This window comes from Megalobrama amblycephala, linkage group LG2, assembly GCF_018812025.1.
Source record: "Megalobrama amblycephala isolate DHTTF-2021 linkage group LG2, ASM1881202v1, whole genome shotgun sequence".
NCBI classification, from domain to species: Eukaryota; Metazoa; Chordata; class Actinopteri; order Cypriniformes; family Xenocyprididae; genus Megalobrama; species Megalobrama amblycephala.
The window spans coordinates 52769060-52787334 of NC_063045.1; the positions used below are offsets into that span (position 1 = coordinate 52769060).

The following is an 18275-nucleotide window of genomic DNA, read 5'->3' on the forward strand; positions in this document are numbered from 1 at the left end:
TTTATGACATTTTCAGTGAGACTGCGTGAGGTAATCGGCACTGCTAACACTGTGGCTGCATCCGAAAACTTAGGAAGCTGACTTGTTGCCTCGCTGCCCTATCAGGCAATGACTTGTAAGGCAGCATTTGTACATTAAGGTACCTCACAAAACTGATTTCGGACAGACTTCTGAGGCAGCATAACAGTTTAATGATCTACCGCAAAATAGCGCAAGCTTTGGTGAGAACTATTTAATTACTATAGTAGTAATTTCTCATTAGAAATTACATCAAAAGTGGAAAATGTTGCTCAAAAACACACATTTACACACAAACTGACCAGCAAACTCAACTTTCGGATGCCATCTTTAATTTTCTAGCTCAACAGTCACAGAATGGACGTACAGGATTGTGTGATATCAAAGGCAGTGAAGGATACATCTGTGCTGCCTTCAGAAATCGATCAGATGAAGGTATCTCAGGAAACAGAAAGTGAAGCTAACATTGGATTCGGACGTGCCTTGCTGCCTTCCTAGCTTGAAATGTGTCCTCCAAAGGAGAAAAATGGAGCACCCTCAAAAGTGACAAATGTAGCATGCTATAAAAATATATCTGAGACAGAGACTTCTTATACATCTGGTAAAAATGGCATTATACCACCCTTTTAAAGAGCAGCCTGAAACAAGACTTAGTAGATTAAACCAAATCCATCAATCCTTTTTTCTTTTTTTCTTTTTTTTTTTATATCTGAGTGTCTTTTCTCCTGGAGTGGTTTCTGGGCAGACCCCTTCATGATGATGAGCCAACCATTATTCACCACTATGCTTTTTAGAGGACCCCTACAGCTTCAGTTTCCCTGACTTCATGGCTGGCTGGGCCCTCAGCTGCCCCCTGGCTAAGTGGTCAGATTTCATCTCTGTGCTTCTTGTGTACCTTTGCTGCAAGCTGCTTCTTTAGACTTTTAATACAGATATTATTTGGTCTGGTGTCTCAGAACTGCAGAACTAATAAATTATGAGCCGCCTAAATCGGATTTCACAATTGACCTTCAACTTGAGGTGAGAAAGATCACAAAATATTTCTATGTAAATGGAGTTCTTTTACATATGCCGGTAGCATTTGATCTTTTTGTTTATTTGTTATTTATTCATTATTTTGCAATGGAAGTTGCTCTAATACATCAGCTAGAAATCTTTCTGAAAGCATCTCAACAAAATATTTTTTTTCCAAAGTGACCTAGACACATAATGGATATTTTTCCCCCCCTCTTCAGATGTCTCATCTCAGCTCTTTTCAGCTTATATAATGCGCATTCTCTATACTCCCTTCAGTGCCACATCTCAATTCAAGGTGTCTGGCATCTCCTGTTGAAATAATTTGCCATCTGCATAGATATGGGAATATCTGTGTGTATATAAATTCTCACTGATATTTCTATGGAGGAACTGTCATCATTAAATGGCTTTGAATTGTGTGACATTGAAAGACTCTCTCTCACTTCTATTCTCTTGCAATCACTTCTCTCTCTCGCTGATAAAAATGAGACTGTATGTTCCAGAGAGAACTCTCAGTGCTACTTTTGTGATCTCTATTGATGTAGTACTCTAAGAGTCTGCTCAAAACCCTCTGGTCTTACTGACTGGCATATGTCTTGTTCTTAAAGGGATAGTTCCAGCTAATTAGGTGCTAAGACCTATGTATCAGTATAAAAAAGCAAAAAGGTCTGCACTATAAAAATACTTTTATTAAATTCAAGAATGAGATTAAAGGGTTAGTTCACCCTAGTTCAAAATGAAATTTCTGTCATCAATTACTCACCCTCAAGTTGTCCCAAACCTGTAAGACCTTTGTTTGTCCTCAGAACACAAATTAAGATATTTTTGATTAAATCCGAGGGTGTCTGATCCACACATAAGCAGCGATGACGCTGCATCTTTTGAGATCCTGAAAGGTATTAAAAGACATCGATAAAACGGTCAGCGTGACTACAGTGGTTCAAATTTAATGCTATGAAGCAACGAGAATACTTTTTGTGCACAAAAACAAAACAAAATAATTACTTTTTCAACAATATCTAGTGATGGGCGAGTTCAAAACACTGCTTCATGAAGCATCAAAGAGCGTGTATTAAAGGTGCCCTAAAATTAAATATTGAATTTATATTGGCATAGTTGAATAACAAGAGTTCAGTACATGGAAAAGACATACATATATAATAAATATAAAAATACATAGCAAACTCCCCAGACCAATGTTCAATTTTAAATTGAGCTTGGTCTGGTGATAGTCAGACAAAAATACTACACTTACATGATCCGATGTATGCAAGCAGCATGCATGACGAACATCTTGTAAAGATCCATTTTGAGGGTTATATTAGCTGTGTAAACTGTGTTTATGCTGTTCAAGGCAAGCGCAAGCTCCGGGGGAGGGGGAGCACGAGAATTAAAGGGGCCGCAACCTATATATCGGTGCATAGTTAATGATGCCCCAAAATAGAAAGTTAAAAAAATGAATAAAAAAAAATCTATGGGGTATTTTGAGCTGAAACTTCACAGACACATTCAGGGGACATCTTAGACTTATATTACATCTTTTAAAAAGAAGTTCTAGGGCACCTTTAAACTGCCAAAGTCACGCCCCCCAGTGGTGAAACATTGAAATTTCAAAAGACTTATGACGTAACAATGCCTCGTTTACGGAAACCATGTGACTTTGGCGCTCCGAACCACTGAATCGAAACAAAAGATTCATAAAGTCATGTGATTTCAGTAACACAAGGCTTCGTTACATGTTGTAACGAACATGTTGTACGTGTTTTGAAATTTCAATGGTTCACTGGGGGGCGTGACTTTGGCAGTTTGATTCATGTTCCACATAATAAAGTCATCCAGGTTTGAAATGACATGAGGGTTAACAATTGATGACAGATTGTTTTGTGGGTGAACTGTCTGTTTAGGAACTACACTCTCTTTCTCTGATCTCTGAAGTGCTTAACTTGTGTGTTTTAATTACACCTTTTCTCTTTATTCCAACTCTTCTAATAGTCATTGATTCCTTGATGGAGTACAATAAGTCATGCTTTGCTCCACTTATTGATGTTTCAGATTGCCCTCCACATTTGGGAGGAAGGGAGGGGACCTGCTTTGACTGCGGTGAAGGAGTTTTGCTCAGAGCGGCACAACTCATCCTCCACAGGAGACAACTGTCAACACCTACCATAAACACTAATGCACCTCCTACAATTGTATAAAGAGATTTATAAAAGCTCTCAGCCATGTGAAATAATGAAACTATGACAAACTGTTCTGTTCAGAAGAGACTGCCAAGAGAAATTCAAACCAGATTAACATCGCGCAGTCAGTTGTCTTTGCAGTTCCCTGCTTTAATGCCCTAATAAATGACAGCCTTCAAAAGTGAACGCCAAATTCCTGCTTGTGGCGTCTCGCATTTGCTGTTCTTTCTGGGTTTGAATAATAATCAAAAGCCTATGAGTTCAAATTCCTTAAACTGAACCACCTTTACAAAGTGTCCTCTCGGAGCTGACACACAGACATTCTGTAATAATTTAATGGAAGTCCTACTACGTCTTAAAGTAGGAACAGGAGGTACTCTGGTTTTATACTGTAACACCCAGGCTTTGATGGTAGCAGACACCGAACTGCTTGAAATATCTGTTATGTTCTTCATAGAGAAACCCTGTGCAAAAGAGGACATCTTTGTTGCTGTTAAAACATGTCAAAGATTTCATGGAGATAGAGGTGGGTGTAGTCAGCCGTTCTTCAAATAAGATAAAGATCATCACTGGATCACCACTACCAAACTTGGTGAAAGTCTGTGCATTTTAGGTAACACAATGTTTAACTTAAACTAATAATGATCAGTAGTTTTACAGCATTTATTTATTTTGGTCAATGTTCTTTTCTGCATGTAATAATAGATTCTAATATAAAAGCTGTACATGTTCACTTGAGTTTAGTTCACATCCTGAACTAATATGAACTAAAAATACATTTTTTTATTAATATTTTTTATTATTATTATTATGCAGAAATTACACATTTCACCTCAGCTTCATCACTGCCATCCATATATACTGTAAGATACACTACATTTATTTACATCTACAAACTGAGAAACCTTTGCTTGTTATAAATATGTATGACTGGTTGTTTTTTTTAGGTTAGCTTTTATTTAAATTAGATAATGAACAACTGTGTGTTTTAGATGGATTGGATCATTCAGTCTTGATTGAAAAAAAAAAAGAAGTAAAGCCATTGCGCTTTAGCAGAGCACAAAAGAGCCCATCAATCCATGCTTCCGGAGGATTACAGATAAACAATAATAAAAGGGAATAATTACAGCTGTCAGAGCTTCCCATCTCAGCCCACACATCTTTAAGTGACAGTGAATAGATTTTATTTATTGTAGGCCCACAAAGTTCCATTGTGGCTTTACAGAAACATTGTACTTTCAAACATTTACAACTCTCTCCCCAGTCCCCCTTTCTGGTCTCTACTGTATAATAGGACAGGTATAAATGCTGTTTTATATTCCAGGATAAATTCCATTTTGCAGCTGGTCAGCAGTAATTGCACTGATTTGCATGATTACCGGTATGTTTAGGGTTTGATTTCATAAACAGTCTAGAGGCAGCATTAAATGCTACAAAATTTGTGTGGGGTTAAAAAGATCATAAATATCAGTGCAGTGCAGGATATTTTAATATATTAACTTTATATGATGTATTGCTTATCTTACTGGTCTTTCAGATGGATGTTATAGTCTCAAGTAAATGTAATTCTGTCTTAATTCTTTGTAATTCTTATCCTTCACAATCTCTGAGGAACTTGCAGCCACTCCTTAATATAAGGTTTGTAATCAATTACTGTGCTCAGACGAGCATCAGCTTGTCCAACTAAATTGCACTGTCTGAACTCATACAAGGGATATGCCTGTGAAAAGAACCATTACAAGTGGGATTTGAAAAAAAAAAACACATTTTCGCATTGTCAAAATGTCCTTGTATCCTTTAAGAACATGACTCACATTGTCTCCACCTGCGACCCGAAACCATAGAAAAGTACAAGGTCTCCGAAATGAAACATTCAATGGACTGATCATTCCCTATTGTCTTTGCAGATTTACTGTGATGTGCAAAACTGCCATGGATTGTTTTATGGAAAACTTTAAAAAGGCAGAGAATTTGTTTTATTCATGGCTTTACTGTGTCAAGCCTAATGGATGGGGCATTGGTTGCTTCTGTTTGCAGTCTGTTTACGCACAATTGTTAATGGACTTCTAAATAAGTTGGATGGATGGATGGATGGATGGATGGATGGATGGATAGATGGATAGATAGATAGATAGATAGATAGATAGATAGATAGATAGATAGATAGATAGATAGATAGATAGATAGATAGATGGGACATCGGGACATTCAGGATACTAATTTAAACACATAATATGGCTGCAGCGTCAGCCTCAAGACATTCTTCATTCTCCCCAGGTCCCTCTAGCTAGTGGCAAAACTCAATAACCTCATTTATCCAGTTTCCATCTCCAGGAACTTTGCTAATGATGAAAGAGCTCAGAATATTGTCCCTGAGGACTCTCAACACCAGTCCCCTAAATTAGACTTCTGCACCCCTCTCTGTTTCTTTGTCTCTGCACCAGAATGAGGAGCTAAGCATCTGGGGGAGTGAGTAGTCTTGTCTTGAGTGTGTGTGTGTGTGTGTGTGTGTAGAGGAGAACTCAGTCAGCTGTGCTGTGGTAATGCTTTGAACAGACATTACTCCCACAGATCCAGAGAGTCTGTGTTCCGGAGCTTCTTTCAGTATGTTATGTTCTGTCCTCCTCCTGTCCTCTCCCCATCTCTCAGCCTGTGTCTTGCTGACCTTTTCATTTGACTGCCATATGAGAGCTTCTCTTTCAATGGTGCTGCAAAGCTTTTGTACCACCTCTCTTTCCCTCTTTTGCTCTGTTATACCACTCTTTTACTTGTCCTCCCAGTGTCACAGAGTCACCATTAACCTCCTGGACCTGAGCAGAAGGAATCCTCTGCTCCATCTCACCCCTGAGTTCTTGGGTGAAAATCATGCAATTTTACTGATGTGGCCTCTCTTCTTGCATATCTTTGATGGCCAGAAGGTTAGTGCTTTATAAACCACACTAAATCTAATCCTTGTGGTTCTTTCATACCCTGTAATGGACCACAGGAAAGTGGGAATATGTCTATATAACAGCACAGTCAGCGGGGTTTATTTTCAACCAACAGTTGCAAGCCTTTAATGGATTTTCCTGCATTGATTTTATGATTGACTTCCTTTTTTCTTGTTCCAATGCATTCCTCTGCAATTTTATCCTGAAAGTGTTTGGCTCAGAATCAGAAAAATTCCAATGTAATATGAAGGAATGGAAGGGCCAGACATGTTGCACAGCAAGCAACTCAAGCTTTTGAATCTGGCGCAGGTCATTTCCTAATCTGTTCTCCCAGATGTTTCCCACTACTTCTCCTCTGTTCTATCCTATTAACTGGGGAAAATGACCAAAAGTCATAGGAAAGTATTTGTAATGAACAACAAAGGTGGTATTGTTGCTGTTTATTGTAGTTCATGCCTGGTTAAACCTCTAAGAGGGTCATAGAGCTGGATAGCTAGAGCTGTGGGCCAAGCTTATGATTTCAACCAGTTGTCAGAGCTGAAAGCCTTGTGGGCTGCGCTCCAACATGAATGCAATTACAGTTGCGGTCCAGTTGGCTTTATTGTGTTTACTCATTACACATGATTAGTTTATTATGAATGCTTTGATGTTGATTAAATTTATTTGAAACACTGTTTGTGCGGACTAGAATGTCAATAAAAAAAATGTATCAAAAAGCAAAAAAAAAAAAAAAAAAGATTTAAAGGTGCTAAAGAGGATGTTTTGCTTTATACATTTTTGCAATATTACTTGAAACTGTTTTTACTAACTGATAAAAGACTATTTATTAGGTGCACTGAAAGGAATAATATTAATATACATCATCTGTGCACGAGGTAGGGCCTTAAAAACATCAGCCAATCGCGTAAACCATTGGCCCTCTGGCTTGTCAATCACTGCCATGACGTTCCTTGTGAGAGACGAGCGCGGCTGCGCGCTCCAGTAACTTTCCACACTCCACAGGCGCCGCATGCAATGTTTTTGTCAGGAGACAGGAGTAACAACTGCAGATTATGAGTTACCTGCGGTGAGTCCGACATAATGAATCCTCTAACACGACACAGCGAATGCCGGTGGTAAACACTCGTGCACGAGTTTTGGGAGGCGTTCCCTTGAAATTCTTACGCATGCGCTCATTTCAAAAACTCAGTAACAGTCTTTTGTTTCTCAGTCGACGAAAAGATCCTCTTTAGCACCTTTAAGATCAATAAATTTGTACCAATTGGTAAGCGGTAATTCTAGAATAAATAGAGTTGTGCAGGGATGAATACAAAACCTGGAAGACTAATTCACCACTGGTTCAATCATGATTTTCCTATGGGTTTTTATAAAGTTTTTTTTTTTATTAAAAATATTATATTATTGTTTAATATTATATTATATAATTTTTTAGTAAAATAAGGTTTGTGGCAAACATAGATAATACTTCAACGTTTTGTTCTACATAAATTACACACACCATTTTTTATGCTGTGCTTATTTTAAAAATGTTATGTTTCTAATAAGTAACTAAGAATGTTTGTGGTATGAGTAATTTACATAAATTATGTTTACCACAGACCTTATTGTACTCATAAATTGAAAACCCCATTATATAAACCTATAGAAAAATCTTGAGGGAACCATTGGCAAATTAGTCTTCCAAGTCCATGACTTCATCACTACACCACTCTATAGCACCAATTATTATGCTAATCTTTACTCCTATTGGGTGAATGTTATGCAGTTTAATTAATATTCATGAGCCATAAGGTTTATAAGGGCCCACCTCCCTACTTTTCAGATGTCTGCATCACCTGGTGATTACTGAATAAGATGCAGGTTTTTGCAGTGAAACAGACCCCATGCAAGTGAAACAAGAACTCTTTATGTCTGACTTCTTGGACAGAACATAAAGATGGATAAGAGTTGCATGACTCCAGTTCATTCATCAGCTATTCTCTTCTTATTTCTAACAACATATTACAGGAACACAGTCCAGAGGCTTGTCTAGATGAGTTACAAACTTGTTACACTTGCATTTACAGGGCACTGTGCAAAAACATTTGCTATCCTGAGAAAGTTTGCGAATGGGGCAATAACACAAGCACCTTGCTTACTTATAGTGGATGACGACACAATGATCAGGTGAATGGCATTTCTTTACACCTGATGAAAATGTGTCATCAGACCTGACTTTGAGTGGACTTATTACTAGACAAATAGGACTTCAGATGCATTAAGATGATTATGCTTAATGGGAAATACACTATCCTATGTATTTCAGCAGTCTGGCACAAACCTGAAAACCAAGTACACCTACACAAAAATACTCTCATTGTGTGGAAAAGCACATAAGGTCACGATGCTGAAATCGGAACAAAATTTGCAAGGAATTTCACATGGCTGTGAAGTCTCTGTGCTTACAAATTACACCCATAGATATTCTTCTCCTTTAATACACCTCATTAAAGGAGCTGGAATATCTCAAACCTCAATAAGAGAGGAAAATCAGGGTATTTCATGCCATTTTAAAGGCTTGTAAATATCCAGGTTTCACCTTAAAAAAGAAGAAAAAAATGAATATTCTCTTGTGAAATATGTGCTTTTTTATCTCCCAAGACAACACAGTGAGACAGATTTATCAACCTTTAATACACCATAAAACTTTCACATTGAACTCTTAGATACTTAAACTTGTGACAGGCTGTAACTTTTTTTATTTGTATATTTGTTTGTTATTTATATTACAGTATATTGCGTGTTTAGTGTAAATTGCACTGTGCCATCTCAGATTAAATTATTGCATTTTAATATTTTCAGGAAGGTAGCAGGGTTGACCATTTTACGGTCTAATTTGACATTATAAGCATTGTATGCAAGGTCGTGAAACTTGCATACAATGTGTCTCTCAGTAAGAGAATTTAATGCTATTATTTCTATAAATATTCACTTGTTATATTCAGTTGTTAACTGAATTGATGTTTTAAGATCAACCCTACTGACATGCATAAGACAACATCACATAAAGTAGTAAAAAGTAGACTTCAACTTGTCCTCCCAGAGATAGGGAAATGATAACTTTTTTTTTTTTTTCATGAAATAGTTCTCATAGTTCTCACATTATAGCAACACATTAAAAACCACTTAGCAGATCCCCTTAGCATACGCACAGTAACACACTAGCTACTGCATAGTAACTCAATGGCAATCTCCAGAAGATGTGAACATCTTATTGAAATGATGTTTGTTAGTGGCAAGCTACCTGTGTTTTTGCTGTTTAGTGCAATGTGTCCTAATATGGTGCTTAGTCACTGTTCTCAGGTGGTTTCTATTTAATTGTAGCATTGTAGTTAGCAGACAGTGACTTCCCATTGCAATGTAGGTACACAATGGTGTCGTGACTTGCACAGGTGAATGTGACTTACTGACACTTGAGACTGGACATGATGTAACCTTTTAAATTGATAGCTGTCATAAATTGTTATGCTATTCAGTATCTGAATGGTCTTACAGGATGGTTTTCAGTGGAGTTGTGGTGCTGAATATTTTGGCAGGTGGCTGCGGCTGGCACAGTTCCAATGCCCCCGATGACATGGTGTTAGGGATGTGTCTGACCACACTGGGGCTCCCGGTCACACACAGCCCACTTTTCCATCAGGTAACACACATACTCAAAGCACATGTTGTGTTTTTCTGTGCTGCTCTACTGTAGAAAAAAACACAATTATAAGGGGAGAGATTTTTTTCATTGTCACCATACTTTGGCACCCAAGTGGAACAACAAATTAGTTGAAATATGTTGGTGCAAGTCTGGATAGCTATCTTGTATATATTTCACATCAGAATTGAGCGAACAGGAAGGCAGGTTCATTTATTTATCATCTCCTTGTACCGGCTTGGTTTGCATTCCATAGGGCCTCAATCAATTCTATGGATTTGATTGTTAATTAAAAGAATAGTTTCCCATAAATAATCAGTTGTTCGTTGTCATGCTGTTCCAAACCATAAACCAATTTTTATTCTGTGGAAGGAAATGTTTTAAAGAATGTTCACATTACTCTCTTTTATACAGTGAAAGTAAAAAGGGACTAGGGGCCGTCAATCTCAAAAAGGACAAAAAGGCACCATAAAAGCATTATAAATGTCGTCTGTACAGCGTGTGCACTATATTCCAAGTCTTTTGAAGCCATATGATAGATGATTATCTTACTGACCCCATTTTGAACTTTAGTGTCATCACCATTCACTGTGTGGAAAAAGCAGATAGGACATTTTTTCTGCCAGTTACCTCTTTTGTGTTCCATTTAAAGTCTCCCTGTAGTCAATAATTTTATCCCTTAAAATTCATCATTGACCATCAAATGACACATTTAAAAAAAAATTTCCAGTGAATTTTTTTCTTCATACCTTACAATGACTCATTTATTATATGCGTATCTGAATATGGTAATTAGCCCCTTCCCCACTCACTCGCACGAGCTCAAATGATCCACTCTGTGAACTTACTGAGGTAAATGCTGCACAGTGGTATCGCTTTTTACAATGTCGGACACATAACAGTAATTAATATGATTAGCCTTTTGCTTGACTTCATTATTAAACAGCTAATGTGTTGCTAATGTTACACAAACCATGTTTTTTTCATATCAACAGAAAAAGATAGTGGGATATATGAAGAGTTTGGTTTCAAAACGGCATTTTCAAAAAAATGGAGTTTCCGTCAAAATCAGTATTGCATCTGGTCGGTATTGAAAAGTCATTTATTAATTTTGCGCAAAATACGATATCCGTCGTGTTATTCTGTAATGTTTTCTCCCTTTCTTTCCAAAACTCGACAAACGCCAGTCTCCTTTTTCTGCAGAACGCGATATATCCGCTCAACCAATCACAGCGCACCATTCCACCCACTGTAAACATTGAAGACTTTTTAAAAAGCCGCTTTTAATACCAATGTACTCGGCAAATGTGTTTATTTAACCGTGCGGTGGCACCAGTTCCCTTTCGATACTTCACTCGTACTGCGTATGGGGAAAAGTCTCCCTTTTTCCCCGTCACTGAAGCCTTTTTCAATAACGCAGTGTAACTGCATCGTCATTGGTTCACTCATGAGAAGTTGTTGAACCAATGACGGCGCGGCATAGCTGCGCGACCTATGGCGAGAAGCGCGCGAATTTTCCCGCCGAAAGGGGCGGGGTTTAGTGCTATATAAGCGGGCGTTTCGCCGTAGGAAACCAGTCCTTTCTCCTTCAGCGACGACTACACATCTCTTCGCTGATCTCCGCGCTGAAGCCGAAGAAGCTCGCCGCCTGGAAGAAGCAGCTCTCGCCGCCGTTGAAGAGGCCTCGCAGCGGACCCAGCTGAGCCGCCGGACTACGACAGCGCCGGCGCCCTCGTGGACTACTGCCCCGAGCGCCGTCTTCTAGACGCCTGCCGCCTGCTTCCCATTCCGGCCGCCGCCTCAGCCGTCTCCTGCTGCCATCCGGCGCCCCCTCTGAGAGCGTTTCCTCGCAGTTCTATAACCGCTCTAAGAGCATTTCTAGCGGATTCGTCCGCTCTAAAAGAGCTTCCGCGGTCCTCGGCGCTCTAAAGAGCCCCCCAATCGCTGTTTTCACGGCGCCGGCATTTTTAAATGCCACGTCACTCCTGTGACACCTGCAGAGCCCCTCTGCAGGACAACGATGGACACGACGAGTGCGTTGGATGCCTGGGTAAGCCCCATGCGGAAGCCGCGCTCACTGACGCCTCATGCCCGCACTGCGAGTGCATGAGCCTGGCCTCTCTGCGCTCGCGGGTTGCTTTCTTCACCGGAGGCAGTCCCGCCGCTCGCGCCCTCCCGTCCCCTTCCCGCTGCGAGCCTGCGAGGAAGAGACAGCGGGGTAGAGCGACCCAGCGCCCGGAGTCGAGCGAGCTCACGTCAGCCCAGCCCCAGCGTGCCTCGCCCTCTCCCGCCAGAGAACAGTCGCCCGTCAGATTCTCCCACCCTGAGCAGCGTCCCTCAGCATACGCAAGTGACCTCGTCTCATTCGGTGGATCGGATGAAGAGCCGCTAGATGAGTCTATGTCTCTCGCGGCTTCCGAAGCAGAAGGCTGGGCTGGCGAGTCGGACGACCCCGCCCCCCCGCCTCCGCTGGAGCCCATCGAACACGGCTCGGGCATGGACGCCGAACTTCTCCGCGTCCTCTCTAAAGCTGTGGAGCAGCTGGACCTGGATTGGGCTCCGCCGGAAGAGCCGTCACGGAGCCGCCTGGATGAGTGGTTCCTGCCGGGAAGACGCCAGGCCCCTCGTCAACATGCTGCCCCGTTCTTCCCCGAGGTACACGAGGAGCTGACCAAGTCATGGCGCGCTCCTAACTCTGTCCGCCTGCACACCACGCACCGTTCAGCCCTCACCACTGTGGACGGCGCTGAAGAAAAGGGCTACAAGCACCCACCACCCCTGGATGAAGCAGTGGCAGCTCACCTCTGTCCTCCCACGGCTGTGGGTTGGAAATCTAAGAGGGCCCTTCCTTCAAAGCCCTGCAGGACTACCTCCACCCTGGCTTCGCGAGCCTACGCCTCTGCAGGCCAAGCTGCCTCGGCGCTCCACACTATGGCGATCTTCCAAGTGTTTCAAGCCAAGCTTCTCCGCTCTATGGACGGATGCATCTGCCTTCAGGGACCTCCGCAGCGCCACTGACCTAGCCCTGCGAGCCACGAAGGCCACAGCCCAGGCCATTGGAAGGTCCATGGTCAGCCTGGTGGTTTTAGAGCGCCACTTATGGCTCAACTTGACCGAGATCAAGGACGCGGATAAGATGGCCTTTTTAGACGCCCCTGTCTCGCCCTCCGGTCTCTTTGGGTCATCGGTAGAAGGTCTCACCGAGCGATTCACCGCAGCGCAGAAGTCGTCTCAGGCCATGAGACACTTCCTGCCAAAACGCTCCAGCTCCGCATCTGCTTCAAGCCGACCCAGGCCTGCGGCGGCTCAGCAGAGCAAGCCTGCCCCCTCTGCCTCCCAGGCAGCACCGCCAAAGGAGTGTCTGCCAGCGCTCTCGCTCTGCCAGACGCTCCTTCCCGAGACGCCAGGGACCCCGGCCCAAGATTGCGCTGGACCCTGTGATGCCTAAGTCATCCTGATTTAAGAGGAAGGAAGAGGACGGAAGAATGTCTCGCTGCGGCCGGACCACCCCCAAAGCTCCTTTGCGCAGTTTCCCCTCCGCCTCGTTCACATCCGGGCGTGGGAATGATGCTCTGTGTTACAGATGGGCCCACAAATGTTGCGTCTACACATTTTTACCTTTTCTAATAAAGGGCAAATTTCCTCTTCCACTCCCCCGGTGCACAGCCCCCCCTCAGGCGGGCTGTCAGCCGATGTCATTCAACCTCTTGCCACCCGGGTCGAGGCTTGGCGGGCCATCCCCGGGCTGTCAAAGTGGTTCCTAGGGATCATAAGTCAGGGCTACTCGCTCCAGTTCGCCCGAAGACCCCCACGCTTCGGCGGGGTGCTTCAAACTTCGGTGATTTCGGACAACGCTCACGTTCTCCGAACCGAAGTCTTGGCGCTGCTCAGGAAAGGAGCTATAGAAATAGTCTCTCCTCCAGAGAGCGAGTCAGGCTTTTACAGCCGTTACTTTCTGGTCCCCAAGAAAGATGGCGGTCTCAGACCCATCTTAGATCTCAGGATCCTGAACCGCTCCCTCATGAGACGGAAGTTCAAGATGCTGACGCTGAAGCAGATCCTTGCACAGATTTGTCACGAGGACTGGTTCTGCTCACTGGACCTGAAAGATGCCTACTTTCACATCCAGATAGCCCCCACCACAGGCGGTTCTTGAGATTCGCCTTCGAGGGTGTGGCTTACCAATACACGGTCCTACCCTTCGGGCTGTCCCTGGCTCCTCGCACTTTCACCAAGTGCATGAATGCGGCTCTTTCCCCACTCAGACAGATGGGAATCCATGTTCTGAATTATCTCGATGATTGGCTCATTCTGGCCCACTTGCGAGCAGAGCTAGAACTTCACAGATCTGTGCTCCTCAGCCATCTAGAATGCCTGGGTCTCAGGGTCAACCTATCCAAGAGCTCGCTGCTTCCCAGCCAACGCATTTCGTTCCTGGGAGCAGTTTTCGACTCTGTTCGCATGACGGCAGTAGTCTCGCCAGAGCGCGCTCTGGCCATTCAGCAGCTCGCGGCTTCCGTCACAAACAAAGCCTACCTTCCTCTGAAGTCCTTCCAGAGGCTTTTAGGGCTGATGGCTTCCGCCTCCCCAGTTCTACGGCTCGGCCTTCTTCGGATGCGGCCTCTGCAGTACTGGCTGAAGTTTCGGGTCCCCCCCCACGCCTGGCGGCATGGCCGCTTCTGTCTCAAGGTCAATCAGGCCTGTCTATCAGCCCTGAAGCCCTGGTTGAACCCCGAGTGGTTCAAGCGTGGCGTACCCCTTCAGGCGGCGTCGTGGAGGACAGTGCTCTCGACGGACGCATCCAACTCAGGTTGGGGCGCTCTTTGCGAGGGCAGACCGGCCTTCGGCTCGTGGTCACACGAAGAGAGCCATCTTCATATCAACTGCCTAGAAATGCTGGCAGTGATTCGTGCCCTTCACTTCTTTCAGGCTCACCTGACGAGACGCCACGTCCTAGTCCAATCGGACAGCATGACGGTGGTGTCGTATATAAATCACCAGGGAGGTCTTTCGTCCAGCCGCTTATGCACACTGGAGAGGGCCTTCTGGAATGGGCTCTACCCAGGTTTCTGTCGCTCAGGGCGACACACATTCCTGGAAAAACCAATCTGGGAGCAGATATGCTGTCTCGGAGCAATGTCCCCTCAGACGAGTGGATGCTCCACCCCCAGACAGTTCTCACGATATGGGAATTCTTCAGGAAGGCAGAGATCGACCTCTTCGCCTCAGAAGACAATTCTCATTGCCCAACTTATTTCTCGAAGAAGGACGATGCGCTGGCCCACCATTGACCCAGCACCCTTCTTTACGCATTTCCCCCGATCGCTCTGATCCCTCAGGTTATCAGATGAATCAAGGAAGACGAGCACAAAGTCCTCCTGGTGGCCCCGCTCTGGAGGAGCCAGGCTTGGTCCTCAGAGCTGTTCAGGCTCTCCACGAGAGCCCCATGGCATTCCTCTGAGACGGGACCTTCTCTCTCAGGCGAACAGGACAATTTGGCACCCACAGCCAGAACTTTGGGCTCTGCACTTATGGTCCCTCGACGGGAGCCGGTTAACCTCCCCGGGGACGTGTTGAACACCATCTCTCAGGCGAGAGCTCCGTCTACGAGACGTCTCTATGCCCAGAAATGGTCAATCTTTGTTGATTGGTGCTCTGCACGCAACATAGATCCAGTGGCGGCCGCACCAAAGGGTCTCCGGTCTCAAAGCAACGCCTCTCGCGTTGAATTGTTGACGCCATAGCTCTTTGTTACTCCTCCATGGGCTCAGATTGCCCCATAGGAGTTAGAGCTCACTCCACTAGAAGTATGGCCTCTTCTTGGGCCTGGTCCAGTGGAGTTTCTATCAAAGACATCTGTGAGGCGGCCGGCTGGTCCTCGCCGTCCACCTTTGTCAGATTTTACCAGTTGGACGTTCCGACTTTGCAAGCTCGGGTCCTATCGGTGTGATGCAGCGGCCTCTTTGAGCCCCGCCTCAAAACCGGTTCAGGAGTTTCTCCTCTTGTAGTGTAACTTGGGTTCGACGGCTTCGGCCTTCTCACTAGTTTCGTGGACCCCCCTGGCGTCCCAAACTTGTCCAGTCGTTCCCTTCCGTGGCACGGCGTGGTTGAATTCGTTCCCCATACGCAGTACGAGTGAAGTATCGAAAGGGAACGTACTCGGTTACTAACGTAACCTCGGTTCCCTGAGATACGGAACGAGTACTGCGTTACTTGCCGTGCCACGAGGCTGCGGCTTCAGGGTCGTCGCTTCAGTCGATATGGCCTGGTTTCCTACGGCGAAACGCCCGCTTATATAGCACTAAACCTCGCCCCTTTCGGCGGGAAAATTCGCACGCTTCTCGCCATAGGTCGCGCAGCTATGCCGCGCCGTCATTGGTTCAACAACTTCTCATGAGTGAACCAATGACGATGCAGTTACTCTGCGTTATTGAAAAAGGCTTCAGTGACCAGGGGAGACTTTTCCCCATACGCAGTACTCGTTCCGTATCTCAGGGAACCGAGGTTACGTTAGTAACCGAGTACGATACTCTTTAATCGGTAATAACATATAATTGATAACATTAACAAGATGTCCCGTTGAATTCATTTTGGGAGCGACGGCTGAATGTATTTTTAGTAAAATGTCTGTATATAAGATAAATATTGGCAAAGTTTAGACTCTGTCATATATGTGAATCAACTTACTTTGTTGTGTATTTTCAATTTGAAAAATAACTTTTATATTGATGGATTAATTGCATTTTGAAAAAAAAAAGTGTTATGGATTTATTGCATTTTGGGGGAAAAAAATTATACTTTTTAATAATAAACTTAAAAAAATCAAAATATAGATTTGAATTTTTTATGTTTTTATAACCAAAAGATGCCATGTGAAAGTCTGAAACAGAAAATAGTGGTTTTCATCTTGCCACTTTCTTGGTAAAGAAAATGCCTTTTTACTCAAATTAATCAAAATGGAGTTATTGCGTTTTGGAAACAAACTCTTCATATTCTCTTGAGACTCTCCTGCTTCAGAGCACTCATGGTTGATATGCTATAGCCCGTCGGCACATTGACGTAATTGGCAGTTTGTGACATCAGAAACACTAGCGATTTCAAACTGCGGGTTTGAGTCTTTTTTTCACTGCAGTTTTAAATAGAAAATATATTTAGCAATGGTGTTGACTTATGAATTTGCACATGGTTTGTCTTAAAGCATATTAAAAACACAACATAGACATATAAACAACATTAAAAACTTGATTTTCACCACAGGGGGACTTTAAGAAAGAACAATATGAGGGTAATCAAATGATGACAGAATGTTCATTTCTGGGTGAACTTGTAACATTTGAGAAAGGATTATGCGTTCACAATTAGGGCAATAAGTGACTCACAGATGCATCTATATAATCTGGATTCCATCTGTATGAGCTGTGAGAAACCGCTGAAATAATCCATGGTCTCTTTTCTGACCACAGGGCCGACCGGATGATTATGTGAAAGAGCTTCTGGCTCGGCAGAGCCCAATCTCCTTCCACAAACACTGGAACATCAACCCTGTGGCTGTCTACCAGCTCTGGCTTATAGAGCCTAATCTGAGGAGACCACACTCGCTCCCAAAAACCACAGAGGAACTGTAGACGGAGCTTATGGAGTGAGTGAGTGAGTGAGTGTGTGTGTTTATTTGAATCATTTGATAATCTAGAAAACATAAAATCACAATCCGATTAATTTCCAAATATTCTTGTTGAATTCAAAAATGATGAAAACAATTGATTCAAAATGATGGTGGTGATGCTGTTATGAACAGAAGTTGTGGTTTTAGATAAACTGGATACATTTTAGTGCATTCTTCTATGGTATTATGCAGAGAGTTTGATTTGATCATCAAAATTAAAGCAGCTTAAAACTTGTTTACTCTCTTCTTGACAGTTAAATCTATTTGTACAGCAAACATGTAAATCACTGTATCTGTTCTAAAGAAAGCTGAGATACTTATATGCACCATTTACACCATTACATTATTTTGCTGTTAAGCTGCCTCTATGCGTGTGTATAGGCATTAGGCAGAGTAATTTAAAGGTCCTGTTTTTCGTGGTTTTTTGAAGCTTTGATTGTGTTTATAGTGTGCAATATAACATGTGTTCATGTTTCGCGTGTAAAAAAACACAGTATTTTTCACATAATTTACTTATCTGTATACCGCTGTTTCCACTGTCATAAAAACGGGCTGATGACTTCCTTGTTCTATGAAGTCCCTCCTTCAGAAATACGTAACGAGTTCTGATTGTGCCAGCGGTTCCTGTGTTGTGATTTGACAGCAGCTTAGCGCTCCTTGCCCGGAAAGGTCACGCCTCTTACCATAACGTGGAGATGCATGCGCTCAGTGTTATTGTAAACATGTCTTTAATTTTACCCTATCAATTTTATCCGGTGATTGGACTGCGGGATGAAAATAACAGCGTT

At 43.1% G+C, this 18275-nt stretch overlaps 1 protein-coding gene across 1 annotated transcript in view; it reads left to right on the forward strand.

Moving 5' to 3' along the window:
• Positions 1-17792, forward strand: part of b3glctb (beta 3-glucosyltransferase b) — a 36694-nt gene extending 18902 nt beyond the window's left edge. The window contains 7 exon segments of the mRNA XM_048181512.1: positions 750-807; positions 810-882; positions 975-1038; positions 3088-3187; positions 8212-8311; positions 9626-9824; positions 17288-17792. Of these exon segments, the coding sequence (XP_048037469.1) occupies positions 750-807; positions 810-882; positions 975-1038; positions 3088-3187; positions 8212-8311; positions 9626-9824; positions 17288-17449 (756 nt within the window). The 3' untranslated portion in view covers positions 17450-17792.
• Positions 17793-18275: the final 483 nt, after the last annotated feature.